General features: G+C 43.2%; 1 protein-coding gene across 2 annotated transcripts in view; it reads left to right on the forward strand.

Moving 5' to 3' along the window:
- ILDR2 (immunoglobulin like domain containing receptor 2) overlaps nucleotides 1-21,678 on the forward strand; it is a 59,817-nt gene that overhangs the window by 9,519 nt on the left and 28,620 nt on the right. For both annotated transcript variants that reach the window (XM_084843449.1, XM_084843450.1), the window contains exons 2-3: nucleotides 903-1,235; nucleotides 4,947-5,066. In XM_084843449.1, coding sequence (XP_084699575.1) covers nucleotides 903-1,235; nucleotides 4,947-5,066 — 453 coding nt within the window. The remainder of the gene's footprint in view (nucleotides 1-902; nucleotides 1,236-4,946; nucleotides 5,067-21,678) is intronic.

The following is a 21,678-nucleotide window of genomic DNA, read 5'->3' on the forward strand; positions in this document are numbered from 1 at the left end:
CTAATGGCAGCTGAAGTCCAAAACATCTGGAGAGCATCAGGTTAGGGAAGGCTTTCCAAAAGTAACAAATTGGCTTTAGGTCTGTAAAGAGTGCTTTAAAAAGTATTGCATATTTTTCAAATTTTTCTCCAAATTTCCATTTTTTCTTTAAAAAAAAAACCTGGGGAAAACTTTTCCCCCCCATAGCTTCAAAATTTCTGGAAATGTTACATCTTTAAGCTATAATGCCTGCTTCTTCATTATTCACAGCTGGGGAGAATGGGAATGGAAGGCTGTCTGGTGTTCAAGCAGTAATTAATGGGTAAACTTGGACATTATGATAAACTATGGTTTATCATGATGGGAACGAACCACAATTTAGCATTCCATCTGACCTGTGAAATGTGTTTAATCTTGTTGAATCAAGCCAGCTTCATAATCCCTAGATTGAAGGTGGCTTGTTGCAAATAAGCCCAAGTTAAGATTACCCCCCCCCATTTGTTGGTTTCAGATAAATGGCAAGCTGTGGTTAGTCAAAAATGGACACAAAACCTTCCATTATCCCCACAGCTGGAGGAGAAGAAGCGAGGAAGCATGCAAGCTCTGGAGGAGGAGAGGAGAGGGGATAAACACACAACTCTAATGCTTGCTTTTTGTGGTTCACTTCCATTACAATAAACCATGAGTTTCTCATGTTGTCCAAACCAGCTCAGTAGTATTTTGTTGCATTAAAAAGCACCATCTCCCTTTTTCCTTGCTGCTAGTATTCTCTCAGCAGAATTTCTCCTTAGAACCAGAATCAGATGACGAGTCTAATGTTTAGGAGGCAGTCATCTCTCATGTATCATTCAGTCTTAACCATAATGACCAAACAGAAGATTAATACCTTGCAAGTAAGTAACATTCATGCTTTTGTTTTGTAGCTGTGACTGAAGCACTGCATGTCATGGTTCCTGAGAAGAAACAAGTAGCCATGCTCTTTCAGCCTGTTGTGCTTCAATGCCGCTTTTCAACTTCTTCCACACAACCAGCTGTGGTGCAGTGGAAGTTCAAATCCTATTGCCAGGATCGCATGGGAGAAGCTCTGGGAGTGGTCTCTGCAGGGATACAGGCAGTAAACAAGAGGAACTTGGAATGGGATCCCTACGTGGACTGCGTGGACAGCAGGAGAACAGTCCGCATTGTGGCTTCCAAGCAGGGCCCTACAGTGACAATTGGAGAATTCTACAAGGGAAGAGATGTCACCATTGTCCATGGTAACTCTACCCGCCTAGCAGTTTATTAATGGTTGGAACACTTATTTGGAACACTTGTTCCAAAGTTGGAAGTTGGAACACTTCCCACCCTGCTGCCCAACAGTCTCCCTGCCTGAGCTGACTGAGGTGGTCTGGAGCATGATGTTGAGGACCCCAAAGCTTATGGTCTTGGGGGACTTTAATATTCATGCCAGGCTACTTTGTCAGGAGCGGCTCAGGATTTCATGTCCGCCATGTCAACCATGCACCTTTTTCAAATAGTATCTTGCCCAACATATGTGGCAGGACACACTTTGGATCCGGTTTTATGTGCTGGTTTGGGGGATCCAGTAGAAACTCCTTTGGCATGGACAGATCATTATCTGATCAGTTTTGACCTTCAGACCACCTGTAACCTCTGCATCACCACATTTGATGGTCCACCCCCGGAGACTGATGAATCCAGATCGATTTTTGAGGTCTCTTGGGGATTTTCAGCCGGCGGTCCTGCCGAGGTCCTGGTCACCACTTGGAATGAGAAGATGACCCGGGCTATCGATATGATCGCTCCCAAACATCCTCGACCTAGTCGTAGAACCGTGTCAGCTCCTTGGTATTCTGAGGAGCTGAGGGTAATGAAACGACTGTGTCGACAATTAGAGTGCAAATGGCGAAAGACTCGGAACGAACACAATTGAACACAGGTAAGAATCCACTTGTGATCTTATTCTGTGGCGCTGATGGTGGCGAAGCAATCCTACTTCTCCGCCACCATTGCATCAGCTCAGTGTTGTCCAGCAGAGCTCTTTCATGTGGTTAAAGGCCTCTTAGGAGTAGGCCTTGGAACACAAGAACTCGAACCCTCAAAGGCCCACTGTGAACAATTTGCCAGACACTTTGCAAATAAAATTGCTCGTATTCGTGCTGACTTGGATGCCATTGTTTTGACAGAGTCTGATATGGACGGGGCTGGTGCACCATCTCGTCATGTTATGAATACCTTTCGGCTTGTGCAACCTGAGGATGTGGACAAACTGTGTGGAGAACTGAGGTCTACTACTTGCCCTTTAGATCCTTGCCCATCCTGGCTTGTGAAATCTGCCAGAGCTGGGCTGGATATCTGGACCTCTGAGGTAGTAAATGCCTCCTTCAGGTACAGCGAGGTCCCTGCAGCTTTGAAAGAAGCTGTGGTGAGGCCCTTGCTGAAGAAACCAAATTTAGATCCTATGGTTCCAGATAGTTACCGCCCTATGTCAAATTTGCCATTCTTGGGCAAGGTGCTGGAGTGTGTGGTGGCCTCACAACTCCAAGTCGTTTTGGATGAAACTAAAATCAGGTTTCAGGCCTGGTTATGGGACGAAAACAGCCTTGGTCACCCTGGTTGATGACTTACTCCAGGGAATGGATTGGTGGGAATGCAGTCCCGTTGGTTCTTCTGGACTGCTCAGTGGCTTTCGATACCATTGACCATGGTATCCTTCTGGATCGTTTATCTGAATTGGGCTTGGGAGGCACAGTTTTAAAGTGGTTCCGGTCCTTTTTGGAGGAGCGATCTCAGAAGGTGGTGCTGGGGGACTTCGGTTCCACCCCATGGCCATTAGCCTGTGGGGTGCTGCAAGGTTCTATCTTCTCCCCCATACTTTTTTACATCTACATGAAACCACTGGGGGAAGTCATCAGTATGACTGAAGATGACCCGGGCCACTGATACGATCGCTCCCAAACATCCTTGACCTAGTCGTAGAACCATGTCTAAAATCATATCAGTATGATGATACTCAGATGATACTCAGCTCTACCTCTCGTTTCCATCTGCATATCCCAGGGAGGCTGTGGAATTCTTGAACCAGTGTCTGGAGGCTGTTTTGGGATGGATGAGGGTGAACCAGCTGAAACTTAATCCAGACAAGACAGAGGTACTCTGGGTTGGGAAACCAACTACTTCGGATGGAGGTTTACAACTGGTCTTAGATGGGGTTGCACTCCCCCTGAAAGACCAGGTGCGCAGTTTGGGAGTCCTCCTGGACTCTGAGCTAACTGGCGAAGCCCAGGTGGCTGCAGTGTCCAGGAGTGCTTTTTACCAGCTTAGGCTGGTACACCAACTCCGGCCCTATCTGGAGAGGGCAGACCTTGCCTCAGTTATCCACACACTACTGACATCCAGGCTGGACTACTGTAATGTGCTATATATGGGGCTGCCTTTGAGGACGGTTCAGAAACTCCAGCTTGTGCAGAATGCGGCTGCCCGAGTTTTGGTGGGGGCGAGGCAATTTGATCACATAATGCCTATACTGCGCTAGCTGCAGTGGTAACTGATGTGTTTCTGAGCCCAATTCAAAGTGCTGTTTTTCACCTTTAAAGCCTTAAACGGTTTGGGACCAAGTTACTTGAAGGACTGCCTTCACCCATATCAGTCTACCTGAACTTTAAGATCAGAAAGAGAGGCCTTCTAATTTGCCCACCTGTGAGAGCAGGTGGGTGATCACACTGGAGAGGGCCTTCTCTGCCATGGTCCCACACCTTTAGAACAAGCTGCCATCAAAGGTCCACCATTCTCCATCATTGCAGACTTTTAAGAAGGTCTCGAAAACATATTATTTCCATAGAATAGTAGGGTTAGAAGGGGCCTATAAGACCATCAAGTCCAATCCCCTGCTCAATGCAGGAATCCAAGGCAAAGCATCCCTGCCAGTACCTTGGCCTTCTCTTGATATGACTGCTTGCTATTGTTGCTGTTACCGCTATTAACATTGTTGCTGGTTTTATTGTTGGCTTTTATTGTTGGTTTTATTGTTTTTATCACTCTTAATATTTTAACTGTTTTTATGTATTTTATTGCTGTAAACTGCCTTGGGAGGGCTTCTGCCCTGAAAGGCAGCCAATGAATATTTTAAATAAAATAAATAAATAAAAAATTTAAAAAATTTGGCTATTATGAAATATAAGGCTGAAAAATTAAAGGACAGAACCAGCATTTTAAAACTGCCTGGGAGCCAGTGCAACAGGCATAGCACTGGCACAATATGATCATAACACCCAGTCCCAGATAGTAATGTCGTAGCTATATTCAGAACTAACTGTAGTATTTGACTGTAATTCAAAGGCAGCTCCACATAAAGTGGTCTAACTTGGAGGTTACGAGGGAATGGATAACTGATGCCAGATTCTCTTTGTTCAGGGAGAGCCGCAGCTGGCATACTTAGAGTGAGGTGCTGCATGCATGAAATGTCTCTGGGCTGCTTTACTGACCAGTTCACTTGGTCCATCTTGATCTCACGGTCATAGACTTGAAAGACATCAGGGCCGGTCAGTCTAATCCAACCTGTGAGACAAAGCAGGACATCTTCCTCATTGTCCTCTGTAGTCTGGGTCCAACTTTGATCTGAAGCTTATACCCTTCAGAATTAAAGGTTACAATTTGTTGTGGTTTTTTATAGTGCCATCGTGAAATAAGTTTACGTATTTCCCATTGTTCATTTTGGAAAATGCAATCCAGCCTGTTTCTCACAAAATAAGAATTTGAACATGGTCTCGCAGAGCTAACTCCAGAACACTATCCAATGGAGCATAGCGGCTGTCTGGAGCATGTTGGGCCTTTACAATGAATTCAGCTGCTTGGGGAGAAGAGAAATCCACCCTGCCAATGACAACTGGTAATGGAAGCCTAGTTTCTAGTCTCCTGCCTTCTCACTGAGTGTCTGATTCTATTCTTTCTCTTATATTATCTTTTAGATGCAGATCTCCATATTGGAAAACTGATGTGGGGAGACAGTGGGCTGTACTACTGCCTCATTATCACACCTGATGATGTGGAGGGCAAGAATGAGGAGTCAGTGGAGCTGCTTGTTCTGGGTGAGCTATCTTCTCAGCTTGTTTCTCCTGTAAATGTAACCTACTTCTCTGTTCATTTCAGTGTGCCTTGCATTGCTGCTTGTGCCTGAGTGAAGCTAATGTAAGATGCTAGTCTGTACTGTTTCACAATTGCTTTGTACTGCTTTACATGTAACAAAGGGTGGTGGAGTGCCGAGTTCTTTCCTTCTAAATTTAAATGATAAAATTCCACTGAAGCAGAATTCTGAGCTAAGATCTTTGTTTACTTTGTTTCATCCTATCTTATCTTCTGTGAAACTCCAGATGGCTCACATTAAAGTAAAAATAAGAAATGCAGAATTAAAAATACTCATACACTGAATCCAATATATTTCAGTATCAGCACCCATGACAATGTGAGCTGGAGAGTTGTCTAAAATTCTCAGAGAAACTGGGCAGGGAAATATGCAGTTGTGCACTACAATCTTAAAGTCAGGACAAACACAAACATTGAAATTGGGACTAATGTCAATTGATTTGCCAGGTACCCTATTGTGTTTTTCTTCCAACTGTTATGGAAAATTGCAGCACAGGAAACAGTAGAGAGAGAGACAAGGACAACGTGAACTGTGCAAATCCAACTTCAATGGGGCCTGATCAGTTCCCAGATTCTTTCAGTAGATAGGCTATAGATGTCAGCTGCTGGTTCTGTCAAGTATAGGGCTGTGCGAACCTACTCCTGTGTGGGTACTCGGGGCACCTGCCCAGCCCCAACCCCACTGGCCGGTCCCCAGACTGTGCTTGAGCCCCTCCTGTGCTCGGTGAATGATCCGCACTCACCCCAGCGGCCTCATTGAGCTCCATGGTCGCCATTTAAAAAAAAATTAAATGGTGAGCGCAAAAATGCACATATTTGCATATGTGTGAAAATGTGCGTATTTGTGTGTGCGCATATTTGCGTATGTGAGAAAATGCGCTTCTTCACAAAATGTGCATTTTCGCGCATATGCAAAAATGCGCATTTTTGCCATCGCCATTTTATTTTTCCAAAAATGGCGACCATGGAGCTCGACGAGGCCACCGGGGTGAGTGTGGGCTGCTTCCCGAGTGCAGGCAGGGGAGAGCGGGAGCAGGGACTCAGCAAATGGGGCTCAGGGGTGTGGGCAGGGGGGGTTCCGCTGGATTCCTGGACAGAATCGGGCGCCCACGCCACTCCTAGTCAAGTACAAGTGGACACTCAGGTTGGAACCAAAGATGCCCTTCCACACATGAAAGGAGTCCTTTCATTTCATGAACAAAAGGGCATCATTTAGATCCAGCCCTCTTCTTTTGATCCATTGTATAATGTTAATACATCCCCCGATAATTAAGACATTTTTGACAATCAAGAAAGTGGCATGTGAAAGCACAATGTTTTCTTTCTTAATGTGCATTTTGCTTCAGCTTCATATATTAATGGGAAGTTATCATGTATATAGTATACAAATGTCTTACATTCTATATATATATGCTGTATTTAATATTTATTTATTTATTGAATTATATGCTGTATTAAATGCACCAAAAGGCTTAAATGAATATCCAGAGAGAATTTAAACAGGCAATATGTTAAGAGAGATTTCCATAATTTGTTGATATGAAGCATTTTATGAACCGTTTTGTCAGCTTTTCCAAATTCAGCTGGTAGAGTTTGCTCCTGAAAGAGGCTAGGGCATATAGATGAAAGTAAAGGTAGGAAGTGAGCATGGAGGAGGGCACAAGTACAGTGCCCATACAGCTCAAATCTAAATTGGGCTCTGTGTGTGTGTGAGAAACGTGTGTCTTCCCTTATAACTTTGCCTTGCTATGGAGGCCAGCCTTTATTACATGTAATGTAGTGGTTATTAGGATCAGGGAGATCTGGAACTAAAGCTCTACTCAGCCATGCAGCTCAATCCAACATCAATGGATGTTAGCCATAATAGCTAAGGCTGCAATCCCATATGGGATGTAGCCGTTGACCTAATTTCATGTGGCAGAGAGAGGGGGAGCAGGGTCACACATAGAGAAAAAGTGCTATGCAATGCTGCAGACTCGGCCCTCTTTTAGTTCTGGTGCTGCCCACCATCAGTCCTGGCTCCATCCATGGGTCAACGGCCCTTCACAGGAAAAGGGTTCCCCACCCCTGCTATACATTCTTACCTGGGAATAAGTCTGACTGAATTCATAGTTCTGAGTAGATGTGTATATGATTGTGGTGTAAACAGAAATTTCAGGTTCAGAGACAGTAAGTACCCTTCCGAATACCAGTTACTGCAGGGAGGGCAACATCAGGGGCCTTCATGTTCTGCTTTGGACTTTTTAGAAGCATCTAACTGGCCACAGTTGGAAACAGGATGCTGGATTAGATGAAACTTTGCTCTGATCCACCAGGCAGTTCTTATATTCTCATGTGTGCATTTAATGCATCAGAAAAACGCTGTCTTTTTTCTTGCACACCTGATATTTCCTTGCCAGTTCGTGTCATTTCTCCCTCTCAGGGCACAATATATCACTTGAAGCAGAAAATAGGCACACAGAAATTATCATTTGTTGGAAGTTCTGGATCTTCTGGGAGCCTTAAGACTCCCAGAATCCCACTATTAATGAATTGTAGGGAAAGACAGAATATAAATAGAATATCTAAGTCCGAGGAGAATCATAATGTGAGGCTTTTGTTTTCTGTTTGCTGATGTTCAGATGGGAATCTGATTCCCTTAGAAGAGGATGCAAAACTTAGAATCATAGAACAGTAGGGTTGGAAGGGGCCTACAAGGCCATCGAGTCCAACCCCCTGCTCAATGCAGGAATCCAAGTCAGAGCATCCTTGACAGATGGCTGTCCAGCCTCGTCTTGAACACCTCCAGTGTGGGAGAGCCCACCGCCTCCCTAGGTAATTGGTTCCATTGTCGTATTGCTCTAACAGTCAGGAAGTTTTTCCTGATGTTCAGCTGGAATCTGGCTTCCTGTAACTTGAGCCCTTTATTTCGTGTCCTGCACTCTGGGATGATCGAGAAGAGACCCTGACCTTCCTCTCTGTGTCAACCTTTCAAGTACTTGAAGAGCGCCATTCTATCCCCCCTCAGTCTTCTCTTCTCAAGGCTAAACATGCCCAGTTTTTTCAGTCTCCCTTCATAGGGCTTTGTTTCCAGTCCCTTGATCATCTTTGTTGCCCTCCTCTGAACCCTCTCCAGTTTGTCTGCATCCTTCTTAAAATGTGGTGCCCAGAACTGGACACAGTACTCCAGATGAGGCTTAACCAGCGCTGAGTAGAGGGGAACTAGTACTTCCTGGGATTTGGAAGCGATGCTTCTATTAATGCTGCCCAAAAGAGCATTTGCCTTTTTTGCAGCCACATCACACTGTTGGCTCATATTCAGCTTGTGATGGACAATAATTCCAAGATCCTTCTCGCTTGTAGTGTTGTTGAGCCACGTATCCCCCATCTTGTCACTGTGCATTTGGTTTCTTTTTCCTAGGTGCAGAACTTGGCATTTATCCCTATTCAATGTCATTCTGTTGTTTTCTGCCCAGCGCTCCAGTCTATCCAGATCACTTTGAATTTTGTTTCTGTCTTCCAAAGTATTAGCTATCCCGCCCAATTTTGTGTCATCTGCAAATTTGATCAGCATTCCCTGCACCTCCTCCTCCAAGTCATTAATACAAATGTTGAAGAGCGCTGGGCCCAGGACTGAGCCCTGCGGTACCCCACTCATTACCTCTCCCCAGTTTGAGAAGGTCCCATTGATAAGCACTCTTCGAGTCCGATTCTGTAGCCAACTGTGGATCCACCGGATCGTTGTTTCATCTAGCCCACTTTGAGCTAGTTTGCTCATCAGGATATCATGGGGCACTTTCTCAAAAGCTTTGCTGAAGTCGAGGTATATGATATCTACAGCATTCCCACGGTCCACAAGGGAGGCTACTTGATCAAAAAATGAGATCAGATTCGTCTGGCAGGATTTGTTCTTGACAAATCCATGTTGGCTTCAAGTAATCACTGCATTGTTTTCAAGTTGCTTACAGATGGATTGCTTTATCATCTGCTCCAGAAAAAGCAAACATGTTTTTTACAAGTTTTTTTTTTTTTTTTTTATAAGAAGGCTTTTAGAAGACCTGGCTTCTATCTAAATGTTGCTCACTCAGATGTTTCTCAGATTTTCTCTGAGAAAATCTACAGCTGTATTCACAGTTTGAAGTTTCAGAAGCAGCAGTCCCTGTCTTTTATGGAAAAATGTACCGCATTCCTTTAAGCTTAGCTTTTTATCAAGGTATATTTTACCCATAGAGACCTAAAGTAGTGCTACCAGGGAGTCACATCTGGGGTACAATACAGTCACGTCTCAGCATAATGCAGTGCAGAATGAGTAGCCTTGCACCTGAGGAGATAGTGAACGGGTGATTTTTTAAAACTTCTGGATTGAGAGAAACTTCTTTGAAGGTATTTTTTGGAAAAAGTAAAAAAATTAGGAATGGGGAAGAAATTCATTTGCTTTGCATTTTAATGGGTGTTTACCTAATTCGCACTTCCTGAACCAATACGCAACTAATATGCCAACCAAAATGCAGTCATACTTTTATATTCACATATCTCCAGTTTTCCAATAAAAATGCATTACAAAAAATGTGTGTGTTGAAAATAACATCCCAAAATGCATTAAATTAGGGAAATTTGTTTCAAAACTGCATATATTAGACAAAATTGTGTTCAAAAATGCATTTTAATAGGAGAAATCTGCACGAAAATGCATATGAATTTTCATGCAGGGTTTAAAAATTGCAATCTGATGTGGAAACAGGACAAAAAACCTTAAAAGTGGGAAAAATGAGAAACTGAAAGAGACAGATTTGTCCATCTCTGTTTATAGGCTACTGCTACAGAGGGATGGTATAAACTTGATAGTGTTTGTTACTAGATTTTTTGGATGTAAAGGCTATATCGTGCCCACTATATAAAGTGTGGAATGCTGCGTGTGTTTGTGTGTGTGTGTGTGTAGGGGGTATTGATTGAAAAAACAAACAAACCCAAGTTTTAAAAGGTCACAAAGTGACATGGGGAGGGCTTCTAGTAGGTGGTGTTACTAGAGTGTCATCTGCATAGCATTCTGTCACAATAAACACACACTGCTTGGAGCGGGTGAAAAAATCACATATTCTTAGCATCTCAAAATTGCAGTTGTTTGAGTGCTGGAAATATGTAATTTCCTTGTAACAAGTGGTCTAGCAGGAGGAATGTCGTTTGGATCTGCCATAACAGCTCAGCTACCAATGATTTATTACTTGGAAAGGTCCACTGAGTTATATTTGTATGTTCAATCCTGTTCTGATCAGTGGTTGCTTAAGTTATACTGAATCTACATGGCCTCTGGTCTGTAAGGTTCATAGTGCCATATTAAAGGAAAGGGTGGTTAAAAATGGACACTAGAGTTGCATTTTGTGTCCTATCTAGCATTGCTGTTGGAACTTAAATCACACCTTCTTAGCTGATTGCCTGTGGACTGGTGGACTGGAATGAGGGAAAGAGGATCTTTATCCTTTAGGGGAAGAGATTGGGAGGTACTCTACTATCAGATTTCAGAAGAATCATGTAAGAATCGCCAGCCATGCAAATTTGTCTGTGTGCGTATGTATCAATCGGAAATGTCAGTTTTAGATATAACTTCTGCCTTAGCAGAAGATTACATTATAAATGGTGAAATGGATGTGGAAGATAGAAGAATCCTTCATGGTGAAGTTCTACTTAAAATATGACAGTTTAAAGAAATCACGTTGATTTTATATTATTTTGCTGAAAGGCTGCCAATAATATCTCAGCAACTGCTTGTCTCAGTGATTAAAACAGGTGCTGGTATCTTTGATATGCATGGGATGCTGAAATCCTAGGATTCAGTCCATTGAAATTCTAAACAAACAACTGGCAAGTCATGGAACAAATCTCCTCGGAGGGTTGACGCCTGCCCCACCTCCAGTTGCCAGTGCAGAAGTGAAGAGTTCTTTGGAAGTAGTGGTAGTTCTGGGAGGGATACTTCTCAGCAGGCCACCTTGCAGCCCCACCCTTTGCAGAGTCACTAACTAACAAAACTAGTTGCTGGCCAAGGCTTAAAATATTTGATGAAAGTAAAGATCAGATATCTGATCCAGTGCCTGCCAAATTAGCTGTGGTGCTGTGTGTGTGTGTGTGTGATCAGAGAACATGTGGGGCTAGAAGAAGACAGGCATGTCTATTACAGGGAGTAGCAGTGAACAGAGTCTGAAGTTGCTTCTACACAAGCCCTTTTCTTAGGAATTGCCGTCCTTTGTTCACTCACTTTTTACAGAGAATCCAGATGATGTAATTCCTTAAATCATTGCAATAAAGTGTTTCCTTTGTTTGTCCTTCTGTATTTTTTTTCAGACCAACACACACACACGCACACACACAATTCTTTGCAATAAAATGTAATTGCAACACCAGCCTTTGTAGTGTGGACAGGCAAAGAGCTATTGAGGCTTTTCAGGGCTCCTATGCCTGTAATGAAAAGTTTCCTGTTTGCAGATCTTGCCAATTGTATTGCTTCTAGTTGAGCCTGACTGGGAGATTAATGATGAATAACTTATAATTGTGCCTTGAATAGCCTCTCTGAAATGCCCCACAGTCAGTTTCTGTTCTTAAGTTATATTTTTTCATGTTTATAATTGAATAGTACTATGAAAGATGGTGGGGCAATTAAGAGGGGCTAGTTGAGGGGCAATTAAGAGGATAACCCATCTACACAGGATCAAATAAAACAGGCAGGACCTGCAAAAAGAAACTTCTAATTAACATTGTAAAGGAACTTTTCTGAATGATAATTAATTGTGAGTAAATATACAAGGATTTTAGCCATTGGCCAGACCATTGCTGGATAATATGGTTAAGTGGTTATGTGGAACGTCCATTTTAATTTAACTTCCAGCTGTTTATGGAAACACAGTGCTTCTGCAGTGCTAAAGGGCTGTCGTGTGGAAGCAACCTGAATCAGACCTTGCTACATGAATATTAAGACCAAGCAAGTGGGATCTGGAACAGAATGCTGCAGCATGGAATGCTCCCTATTCAGGATGCCAGCTACCCTGTTCATTCTCCTCTTCCCCTTAGTTTTCCACCCTGCCCTGCCCCACATTCTGTCCGCATTCCGTGGCCAGTGCACGCGCACACTCATCACTGAGCTGTTCTGGGATTTACCCCATAAGTTTTTTTCTTTAAAAAAAATATACATCTGCAAAATTCAGGGTTCCCTTAAAACTGCTGATACCTCCCTCTTGTGCACAGGTGGTGCCATTTTGGCTCCATAAGCAATGACACATACAGTCTGAACATCAAAAATAGAAAGAATGTATTCTGAGATGCAATTAAGGGAAGTGCAAATTTGACTTGAACAGTTGAGTGGGATTTCGGGGAGAGGGTACTTAACCCTTTCTCCCTTGGGCCATTTTCACAATCAAAATGATACCCCAGCTGTTTTCCCATATGTGGTAGGAAAGCTGTTTCCTCTCATGGGTGGGAAAGCATCTCTTCTACATCTGATTCCAAAAATGGCCTGATGGGGAAAGGGTGGAGCACCCTCCCTCTCCTGCTGCTGCTCCAGTCAGATGCATAGTCCCTTTCCCCTGATTGCATTTCAGTAAAAATAAAAAGCCACTGGGAGACTGATCCTGGGTCTCCTAGAGAGTCATTAGTTTGGCCCTCACTAGGTCAGTGCATATCAAGAGGCTCTGACTGGTCTGGGCTAGGCATTCTCTGGCAAGAGCATAGTATGACACACAGGCTTTATGTGATAGACCTGGGTCCCACAGCCCTGCTGTGCACTTGAGTCCTGGCACTTGTGAACAAGTTAGCAAGTGAACAGTATGATGTTAAAAAGGCAAAAAAAGAAAGACCTTAAAAACACACAAAACAGCACTGTCAGTTTCCATGGGCATCTGTGAATGCCTGTTTTCGAGTGGTGGTGGTGGTTGGTAGTTCTCATCTGTCCTATGCAGCTCACTCCAGCATCTTGCAGCTTCTGCATCAATCTTTCTGCTACAAAGCCATACAGCACTGATGGCAGCTCCTTCAGCCTCTGTCCAAGCCTATCTCAGACTCCTTTAGCAGGGTTTAGAAATGCTACTTGTTGCCCAAAGGTTTCTCCATCATCCCTCCTTTACTTTCTAGCCTCAGCCACACGCTGCCAACAAAGGATACCAGCACAATCAAAGGCCTCGGTTACTAAGGTTTCTATGGTAACAGCCTGCTTGGCGGTCTTTGTTGCCTGTTAAAACTTTGATCTCTGGGAATGGCTGCTGCTGATTCTCTCTTGATTGACAAACCAAGAAAAAGAGGGATGAGAAGAAAGGAGTAGTTTATTTTTATCAGAGGGAGCAAAGAAAAATTAATTAAATGGTCACACGCTCCCAATAAATCTCCCAGCAGCTTCCTGGATGCCCCTCTGATTTACAAGAGCTACATTTCCTCTCCTGTGCATTTAATGCTGTTACAGGATCATTTCTAAATGCCAAGGTCCAAGTAGTGCCACAGCTTGGCCAAAGAGACACACACTCCCACTCCTGGAAGCACAATAGTTTCCTGTTCCTTCATGCCCCCCCAAACAAGTTTGTGCTACAGGGTTAGAGACCCAGATGGCCATAATCCTCCATAATTACCTCAAACTTCTAAAAATAGTATTATCATAAATTTCTCTCCTATGCTTGATTCCTGATTTACTGTGTTTGTTTACATGTGTATTATTTTTCCTCACTTTGACCATCCATGTTATTTTTACAATATTTTCTGTCTCCTGTTTCTGGGGTCTCCAATGTGGTACTGTTTGCTTTCTGTGAAATAGGTATTTTGTTGTACTTTGGGGGGGCAAATAGGAGACTTGGCATTTGGGGCTCAGACTCCAACTCTGTCTCGTACTCAGTTTCTTGCCAAGTTTTCTGTGAGCATCATCAGTTTGTCTTCTGTGAAATGGGTGCTGGAGCAGAAAACTGTGGGTTCAGAAAAGTAGTTTCATGTTTTGGAACGCAAACTGCCTCTGCCTTATACTTAGGTTCTTGGCAAAGTTACTTTTCTTATAGGCTCACCAGTTTGCTTTCTAGGAAATGAGTGTTTTGTGTCCAGCTATGCCCACCATGGCATCCATTTTATGAATGGGCAAGCCCCTTGGCAACCATTTTGTGAAAGCATCCACAACACTCTTTTCAAAATTCCAAATGTGTCCAGTGACCCAAAAAGGTTGAGAACCTCTGCCCTATTTCATAGTATTATATGCACCCCAGTTATCTAAGCAGTGAGATTTAGGCGTGCCTGCATTTAGGGTTTGATTTCCTTGGAATGAGGTTATTGGAGACTTAGCATTTTATAATATTTGCATTTATTTAGAAATATAGAAGTTCAGCATTTGATGGAGGTTTGCAGCATAAACCATCCAGCAGATACTGCTTCCGCATTAGGTTTCATGTGGGGCAGTGTTTATACCCTAAAGATGCTTTCAGAGCTGTAACTCAGCTCACCCTCTCTCCAGCCTGGTCTGAGATATTTCCCCAAATGGCCAGCTTCTTCCCATCCCCAGAGAAGCAAGTGGGGAGAACATGGAGGAAGTAGGACATGCCCCCTTCTGGAAGTAGTTCTTTTAGCTTTTGTTAAAGCTAGTCTCCGTAATACATTCATTCATTCATTCATTCATTTATTTAGACAATTGTATGCTGCCTCATAGCATAGGGCATTTCTATATGAGGCTTTATTGTGCACTCGTGATTGGTCACTCATGGAAGTTTGCGGGTCCTTTACATGATGTTGTCAACCTCCAGGGTGTCTCCCTCCCTTTCTGACCTTTATCCCGGTTTTAAAAATATTGGGGATAGATGTTAATCTGCTTTAATGGCCGTGTGTAGTTCCGCTATACCACAGTGCCATCTAGTGGTTGTATAATGAAGCATTTAGAACTTGCAGACAAAGGAAGTCCCTGGGAAAAAAGCCCGTGCCAGCCTATGTAAGGAGCCAATCTTAATCTCGCAAAAAATCTGGAAGCAGAAGCCCCAGTAAGTTGCAGGATAAAAAGCCTAGTGTAGAGAAAACCATTGAGTTCACTAGTTGGCTGTTCCTTAAGAAAAGAAGGTACTGGATTCTTTGCCAGGATTATTAGCAAGCTTAAGGCTCTGGCCACGTATGGCTCAGGAAAACTACATCAATCGAAAACGCATTTACAGGAATCTTAGAATCAAGAACCACACAGTTAGAAGGTATCTCCTGAGGACATCTAGACCAATCTCCCAAACTTACAGCACTTGTATTCTTCCCTGGTTCCATAACCTTATTTCTTGTATCATTTACCATCTGTGTAATAATTTTACTGTTCCTCTTCATCCTTCCCCAAGTGTGTGTGTGTTGTGTCTTACTCTTTTATTCCTCCACTTTTGAAGTCAGTATATCTTTCCTTAATTTAATTCTGTAACTAACTTTCCTGTATCTGTTCCTTTCTCAGATTTATGCACTCATATATTTGAAGGTAAATCAGCATGGGCTACTTCTTTGTAAGCCTTGCTCTACACTTTACACCTTGATTATTTGTATGACTCAAACTTCCGCTTATTGCTGAGAGGCAGCAGGTGCATTTAGGGAAGTGTCCGAGAGGCAGCTGCTAGATGTACTTGTATGAAAGGTATAATCAGCAGTGCAGTGGGAATAAAGAGACGGCATGTCCTAGATTTTTTTTTTTAATATTGAAACAAGGACAGACTTGCCATTTGGATATAGCCATCTGAGACAGTCCTAATAAACTGGGCCATCTAGTCAGCCTAGCAGGAATATAGTTGCTGTGAGTCATTGACACATGAGAACAGGAGGGGTTGTAGCCCTCGCTGATAAAGAGATGTTTATAGAAAAGCCACTGAAAAACCATGCTACTGTTTCAATCCATTTATCAAATGTCTGCAGTTCCCTTTCCAGTGAGAAAGAACAATAATAAACAGGAAGCGAAGATGGATGATCTGTTATCTGGGTAGCTTAACATGCTATTTTCCCTTGCCAGCTTGTTCCTACTCTGTGCTCCCCTGCTTTTGATTTTGAATTGAGTTTGGCACCTGTGTTAAGTGCCAGACTGAGATCTATTCCCAGTGTACAATTACGGGAATAGGTGAAATGGCAGAATAAATGTCCTTGCTCACTTCTGTGCAGGAATTGAAGGTTTGTTCAGATTATAATTTAACCTAAGGAAGTTGCCCCTTAATAGAGGCAGTCCTGAGGGGAGGGTTTAGCTCCCTCTTTTGGAGTGAGATATTTATTCTTTAGTTCCTACTAAAATAACTGCAGTGCTCATAGTTGTTTGTATGAATGCACCCTCTAGGGCAGGAAACCCCATTTAGAAGCTGTGATGTTGGAACTCTGTCAGTGACAATTTAGTTGTGCTAAGAAGTTTGGACACCAGTAGGGGTTGCAATTTTTAGTCCTGAAATTTTTAGTCCTTAGGTACTTTTATTATTGTGCAGCAAAAGACCACCAAGTAGGTCCAGTTTTTCTTATCACTTCGGCAGCATTGTAATAGGAGAAACAGCCCTTGCCTAGTATTTCCTGGGGACGCTTGTGCTTACAAGCAAAGAGTTGGCAAGTGTAGATACCAATAATCCATTCATGGTTATTACTTATATATCACCATCAGAACACATGGAGCTTTAAAGAGTAAAGGCAAGAAGATAGGTCCCTGTTCCAGGGAGTTTACATCCTAAAATTTGACACAGAGCAGGCAATAGAGGGAGGGGACGATGACAGAAGTGAGGGTAGATGGGGGAAGAATATGCATTCAGTTTAGTTACACCTCCTTAGGCTTAGTTTCAATGGGGAATGAGGGCAAGGAGTTGTGCCAAAGGCGTGATGGAAAATGGGGGATTTGAGGAGAGATTTGAAGGAAGAGAGGAAGCAACATCATGAAAGTGTCTTGGGTCCCAAAGGAGAAAGGGCAGAGTCATCTGAGGGAGCAGGATACCTTTGGAAGGCTGAGGGTGATGGAACTGGAAATGGGCAGGGATTTATTGGGATCTGATATGAGAGCAGAGATAAGGGAGGGCAAAGCCATGGAGGGTTTTGAAGTTATGGATGAAGAGTTTGTTCTGGATCCAGGAGCAGACAGGAAAGCAGCATAGGCATTCAGGAAAGGGTGCCATATTGTCAGAGTTATAAGAGAGGTGAGTGATCTTTGACCACACAGTTTTGGATCAGGGTGAGACAGCTAAGGAGCAGCAACAGAGAGGAAAACATTACAGTAGCCAATGGACTAGAGATGACCAGAGCATGAGCCATAATTTTTGGTGAAGGGGTACATAAGAAGGGACATCTTTCTGCAATATTTTGAAGGGTGAAGTGACGTGGCTTGATGACAGCAGTGTGATTACCATGTATCATTGTCACCTCCCCTGGCTGGCAGTCCTTGTCCCATTCTTTTTAAATTCTTATTTAAAGTTTTTATTCTTTTTTTTAATACAACAAATGAACAGCAACCAGTTTCCCCAACCCACCCACATCTCTCTAAAAGTATCCTATCCCTTCCCCACCCTCAATAGTAACCCTGTGTTTTTAACAGCAACTAGCATTCACTCTACAACATATAATTCAGCCACACATACAGATTTACAAAAACAAACAAGCAAATCAAATACACAAGAGACAATGGGGAAGTGGGGAAGGAAGAGGGAAGGTGGCTTTCAAATAATAGCTTTCATATTTCATCAGAGATCTAGGCTAACCATCAAACATTTCCAAGAACATGGACCAAATACTTAGATAGTTTTTGCTTGCCTCTTGCCTGCTAAATCCTACTTTCTCTTTTACGGCCAAGTCCAAGAGATCCTCTGTCCATTGTTCTATATGCGGTGTAGTAGGGGACTTCCAGTTCTTCAATACAATACGCTTGGTTGGCCACCAAGGCTGCCCATAGAATCCAGAGTCTGTGTCCCTTTCCAATATCCCACTGCACAGTAAATATCCCAACAACAGATTATAAGCAGAAAAGTCCAGTGCTGTATCCAGTACAAAATTGATATGTTTCATTACCTCATGCCAGAAGGGGTAATAACTGGGCAGGACCATGACATGTGTGTTAGGGTGCCTCCATTTTTAGAGCATCTCCAGCACTACTTGTGCTCCAAGATGTTCAGCCGGAAAAATCTGTCATGTGTCCAGTGTGCATGCAAGATGATCTTCTGCTGAATTAACTGCAGCTGCAAATCTAAAGAAGAGTTCTTGATGTTTGTGAGGATATAGTTCCACTAAGATGTACCTAGTGGCCTCTCCAGTTCAGTGGCCCATCTGATCAGCAACTTATGTAATGTAGGACCCAGTTCAGTTCTAACATAAGAGTACCGAAATCTGTGTGTCCATGAAAATAACTCTACCGTGCACAGGAATCGAAGTACCCCAGGAATCTCGGATGCTGCAAGGGCCTCTGGACCAAGCATAGACCTCAGACAATGCTCAAGTTGCAAATATTGCCAAAAGGCAATTTTAGGGGGCCTGAACTCCAACTCAAGTCTTCAAAAGTTTTGAAGCAGTCTGTCTTGTCAATATGCTGTGACAGTGTGTGGACTCCTAGATCTATCCATGTGCACCATAGTACTGATTTACCTCCAATTTTTATATTGGGTTTACCTCACAGTGTGAGATCTTCATGTGAATGAGGGTCAATGCCCAGAGATGTTCCCAAATCCCTCTATGCCTTCTTTGTAGCCATAATGGTAGGGCTATATATGTGGGGCCTATGTAGATGGTTAGAATTTAGGGCTATCCACCCCTTTAATGGTGCTATTTTCTGCCTTTCTAATTCTGCCATTCAGGGCATTCTATGCCCAACTTCTCTCCAGTCCAATACCATGCCTGGGCAACCATAAAGGTATTATGGTATTTTTGAAATTAGGAAGACCAAATCCACCCTTATTCCCTGGTAGCTGTAATTTACTATATGCAATGCGAGGCCTTTGACCACTTCCCCATATAAATGATTGAAACAATGCATCTATTTGGGCAAAGAATTTCCTGGGGATATACAGGGGGTATCTTCACAAGTGACTTACTCTGAGCTGGCTGCATTTGGATGTCATTAGGGATACATGACGTTGTGGCCATCTTGCAGCCACTCCGGAGTTTCACACTGAAAAGCCACTTCTTCTGAGACTACTTTTAGTCCGATTGTTTTCCTTAATTTGGCTTGTCTGTGCTTCTGTTGTGGTGTGCACCACCCTCCGCATTTACTCTGGCAGAATAGCCCTGCCCAGGGGTGTGTCTTTCACCTCACTGACCCCAGTCAAGGGGTGTTTCCCCAATGTTTTCCCTACCTGTGTTTTCCCCCTGTTTCTGCCATTTCAGAGCTGGCTTTCAGAGTTCTGCGCTACCTCATGACATTTACTTAACCTTGCCTATCGCTAAACTCTGGTGCCCATCCCCACAAAGTATAGGTGTGCTCCGGGCAGCCTCTAACTTTTAAAAAATTAAAGTGCTAACCAAAATAGCGCTTTTATTGGCAATACCTACACCTCCCCCCATCTCGCTATCACAGTATGTCACTATCTCACATTTGTCTAGCAGTACCTATATCCCCTATCTCACTACCTCACTATTCCACTATTCGGGGGCATAGCTATTGTTGGACAAATGTGTGATAGTGACCTAGTGACATTGAAAACCCCTTTGTAAGTGTGATTTTTTTTTAACTTCTTCCTTTCTGGACAGGTGATTTCTTTCATGTCTCTATGCCTCTATCACACATTTGCTCTTTCACACAAGTGCTCTATCACGCAATGTGACAAAGTGAGATAGTGGTTTTAGAGGGGGAGAAATAAAAAACAATTGGTGGAATCGGGCATAGCTTGGGGAAGGGGTCTCCTCAGTAACTCCCATTGTGGTCAATGAGGCTAAGCTTCCATCCATCACTTTACAGGAGTATCAGGGGAAGGAAAAGGAGAGCCTGGACTGGGGGTGGGAGGAGGCTTCTTATTGGTTGAGCAGCCCTTGCCAGTCTGATGATGTTTACTCCAGTCCCCCCACCCCAACCGGAAGTATGTTCTGTGAAGCAACTTATACTGCAGCGGTGCACTCGCTCGTGGAGACCTGTGTAGACCAAAGCGCACCAAAGCCAACTCCTTGAAAAAATGCAGGTAAGCCTCCCTTCACTTCTCCTTCCGTTGTCGTGGATACAGGGTCACAGGTAGACCTCGGAGGACATATATAATACAAGGGGGCACGTTCATTTTAAGGACATTTACTTTCCCTCATAGACTAAGTGTTAGTGGCTTCCATTGTTCCAAGTCTTCTGCAATATTTTTAGGAGTGAGGTAAGTTTCAGAGTTGCAATATCTCTGATATTTCTTGGGATTAGAATACAGATATTTAAAGTGGGTTACCTCTTGTTTACCCTGTCTTCACAGTCTTATGTTCCTTCCACACTAGAGTCCTTTATTGCTGCAGAGGCATTGCTTTTCCTCAGTTCGTTGGAAGTGGAATTAAAATGGAGGTACCACATAAGCACTAAGTATTGCACTATACCATCCAGCACTCCCCTTCCTTGTAACCAAGATCTTCCTATAATGTTGATTCAAAAGTAAGTCCCACTCAGCAAAGATTCTTGTCAAGGTCAATTAACATTTTCTCCCTGTAGGTGCAGTCTTTTACTGCTTTGTAATGATCATGGTTGAAGAAGTAGTGATAAATATATTAATTGCCCCTTAAATAGCCTCTCTTAATTGTCCCAATGTCAGTTTCTGTTTCTTCAGTGCGGGTGAGGAGTGGAAGATTTTAATTACTGATTTTCACTCATTTTTTCTTTTCATGTTTTTAATAGCACTTTTTCCTATTTAAAAAAAGAAAAGAAAATTATGATGACAAGAGGTCAGCGATTAAAACTTCAACCTTGCTGGGATAGAAACTGACATTTCTAAAAATGATGTCAGTAATGGCCTGGATGAGGATGAACAAATTGAAGCTTAATCCACACAAGACAGAGGTGCTCTTGGTTAGTCAAAAGACAGATCAGGGAACAGAAATTCAACCTATGCCGGATGGGGTTATATTTTCCTTGAAGACTCAGGTTTGCAGTTTGGGTGTACTCCTGGATTCAGCCCTGAACTTGGATGCCCAGGTTTCGATGGTGTTCTGAAGTGTGTTTGCGCAGCTGAGGTTAGTGTGCCAACTGCACCGTTCCTAGAGAAGTCTGATCAGGCCATGGTTGTGCATGTCTGAATTACATCCCATTTAGACTACTGTAACACACTCTACAGGTGGCTGAAAAGTGTTCAGAAACTTCAGCTAGTCCAGAATGCAGTGGTCAGACTGTTGACTAGGGTCAGTGAAAGGGAGCACATTATTTCCTTGTTGCAACGGCTTCATTGGCTATCAGTCTGTTTCCAGGCACAATTCTAAGTGCTGGTTATGATCTATAAAGCCCTATACAACCTGAGACCAGGCTATCTGAAAGACAGCATTCTTCTCAGTGGCTGCTTCCAGGCTCTGGAACTCCCTGCTGAGAAAGGCTAGTTGGCTTCCTCTCTCCCGTCCTTCCACTGGCAGGCAAATACGTTTTTATTCAAGCAGGCCCTTGGAATGTAAGCTGGCCTGTTGTTGAAGCGGGTTCTATTAGGTTGGGGGGTGTTTATA

Source organism: Heloderma suspectum, chromosome 3, assembly GCF_057233095.1.
Source record: "Heloderma suspectum isolate Gila_16-S chromosome 3, 16-S_ref, whole genome shotgun sequence".
In the NCBI taxonomy this organism is placed as follows: Eukaryota; Metazoa; Chordata; class Lepidosauria; order Squamata; family Helodermatidae; genus Heloderma; species Heloderma suspectum.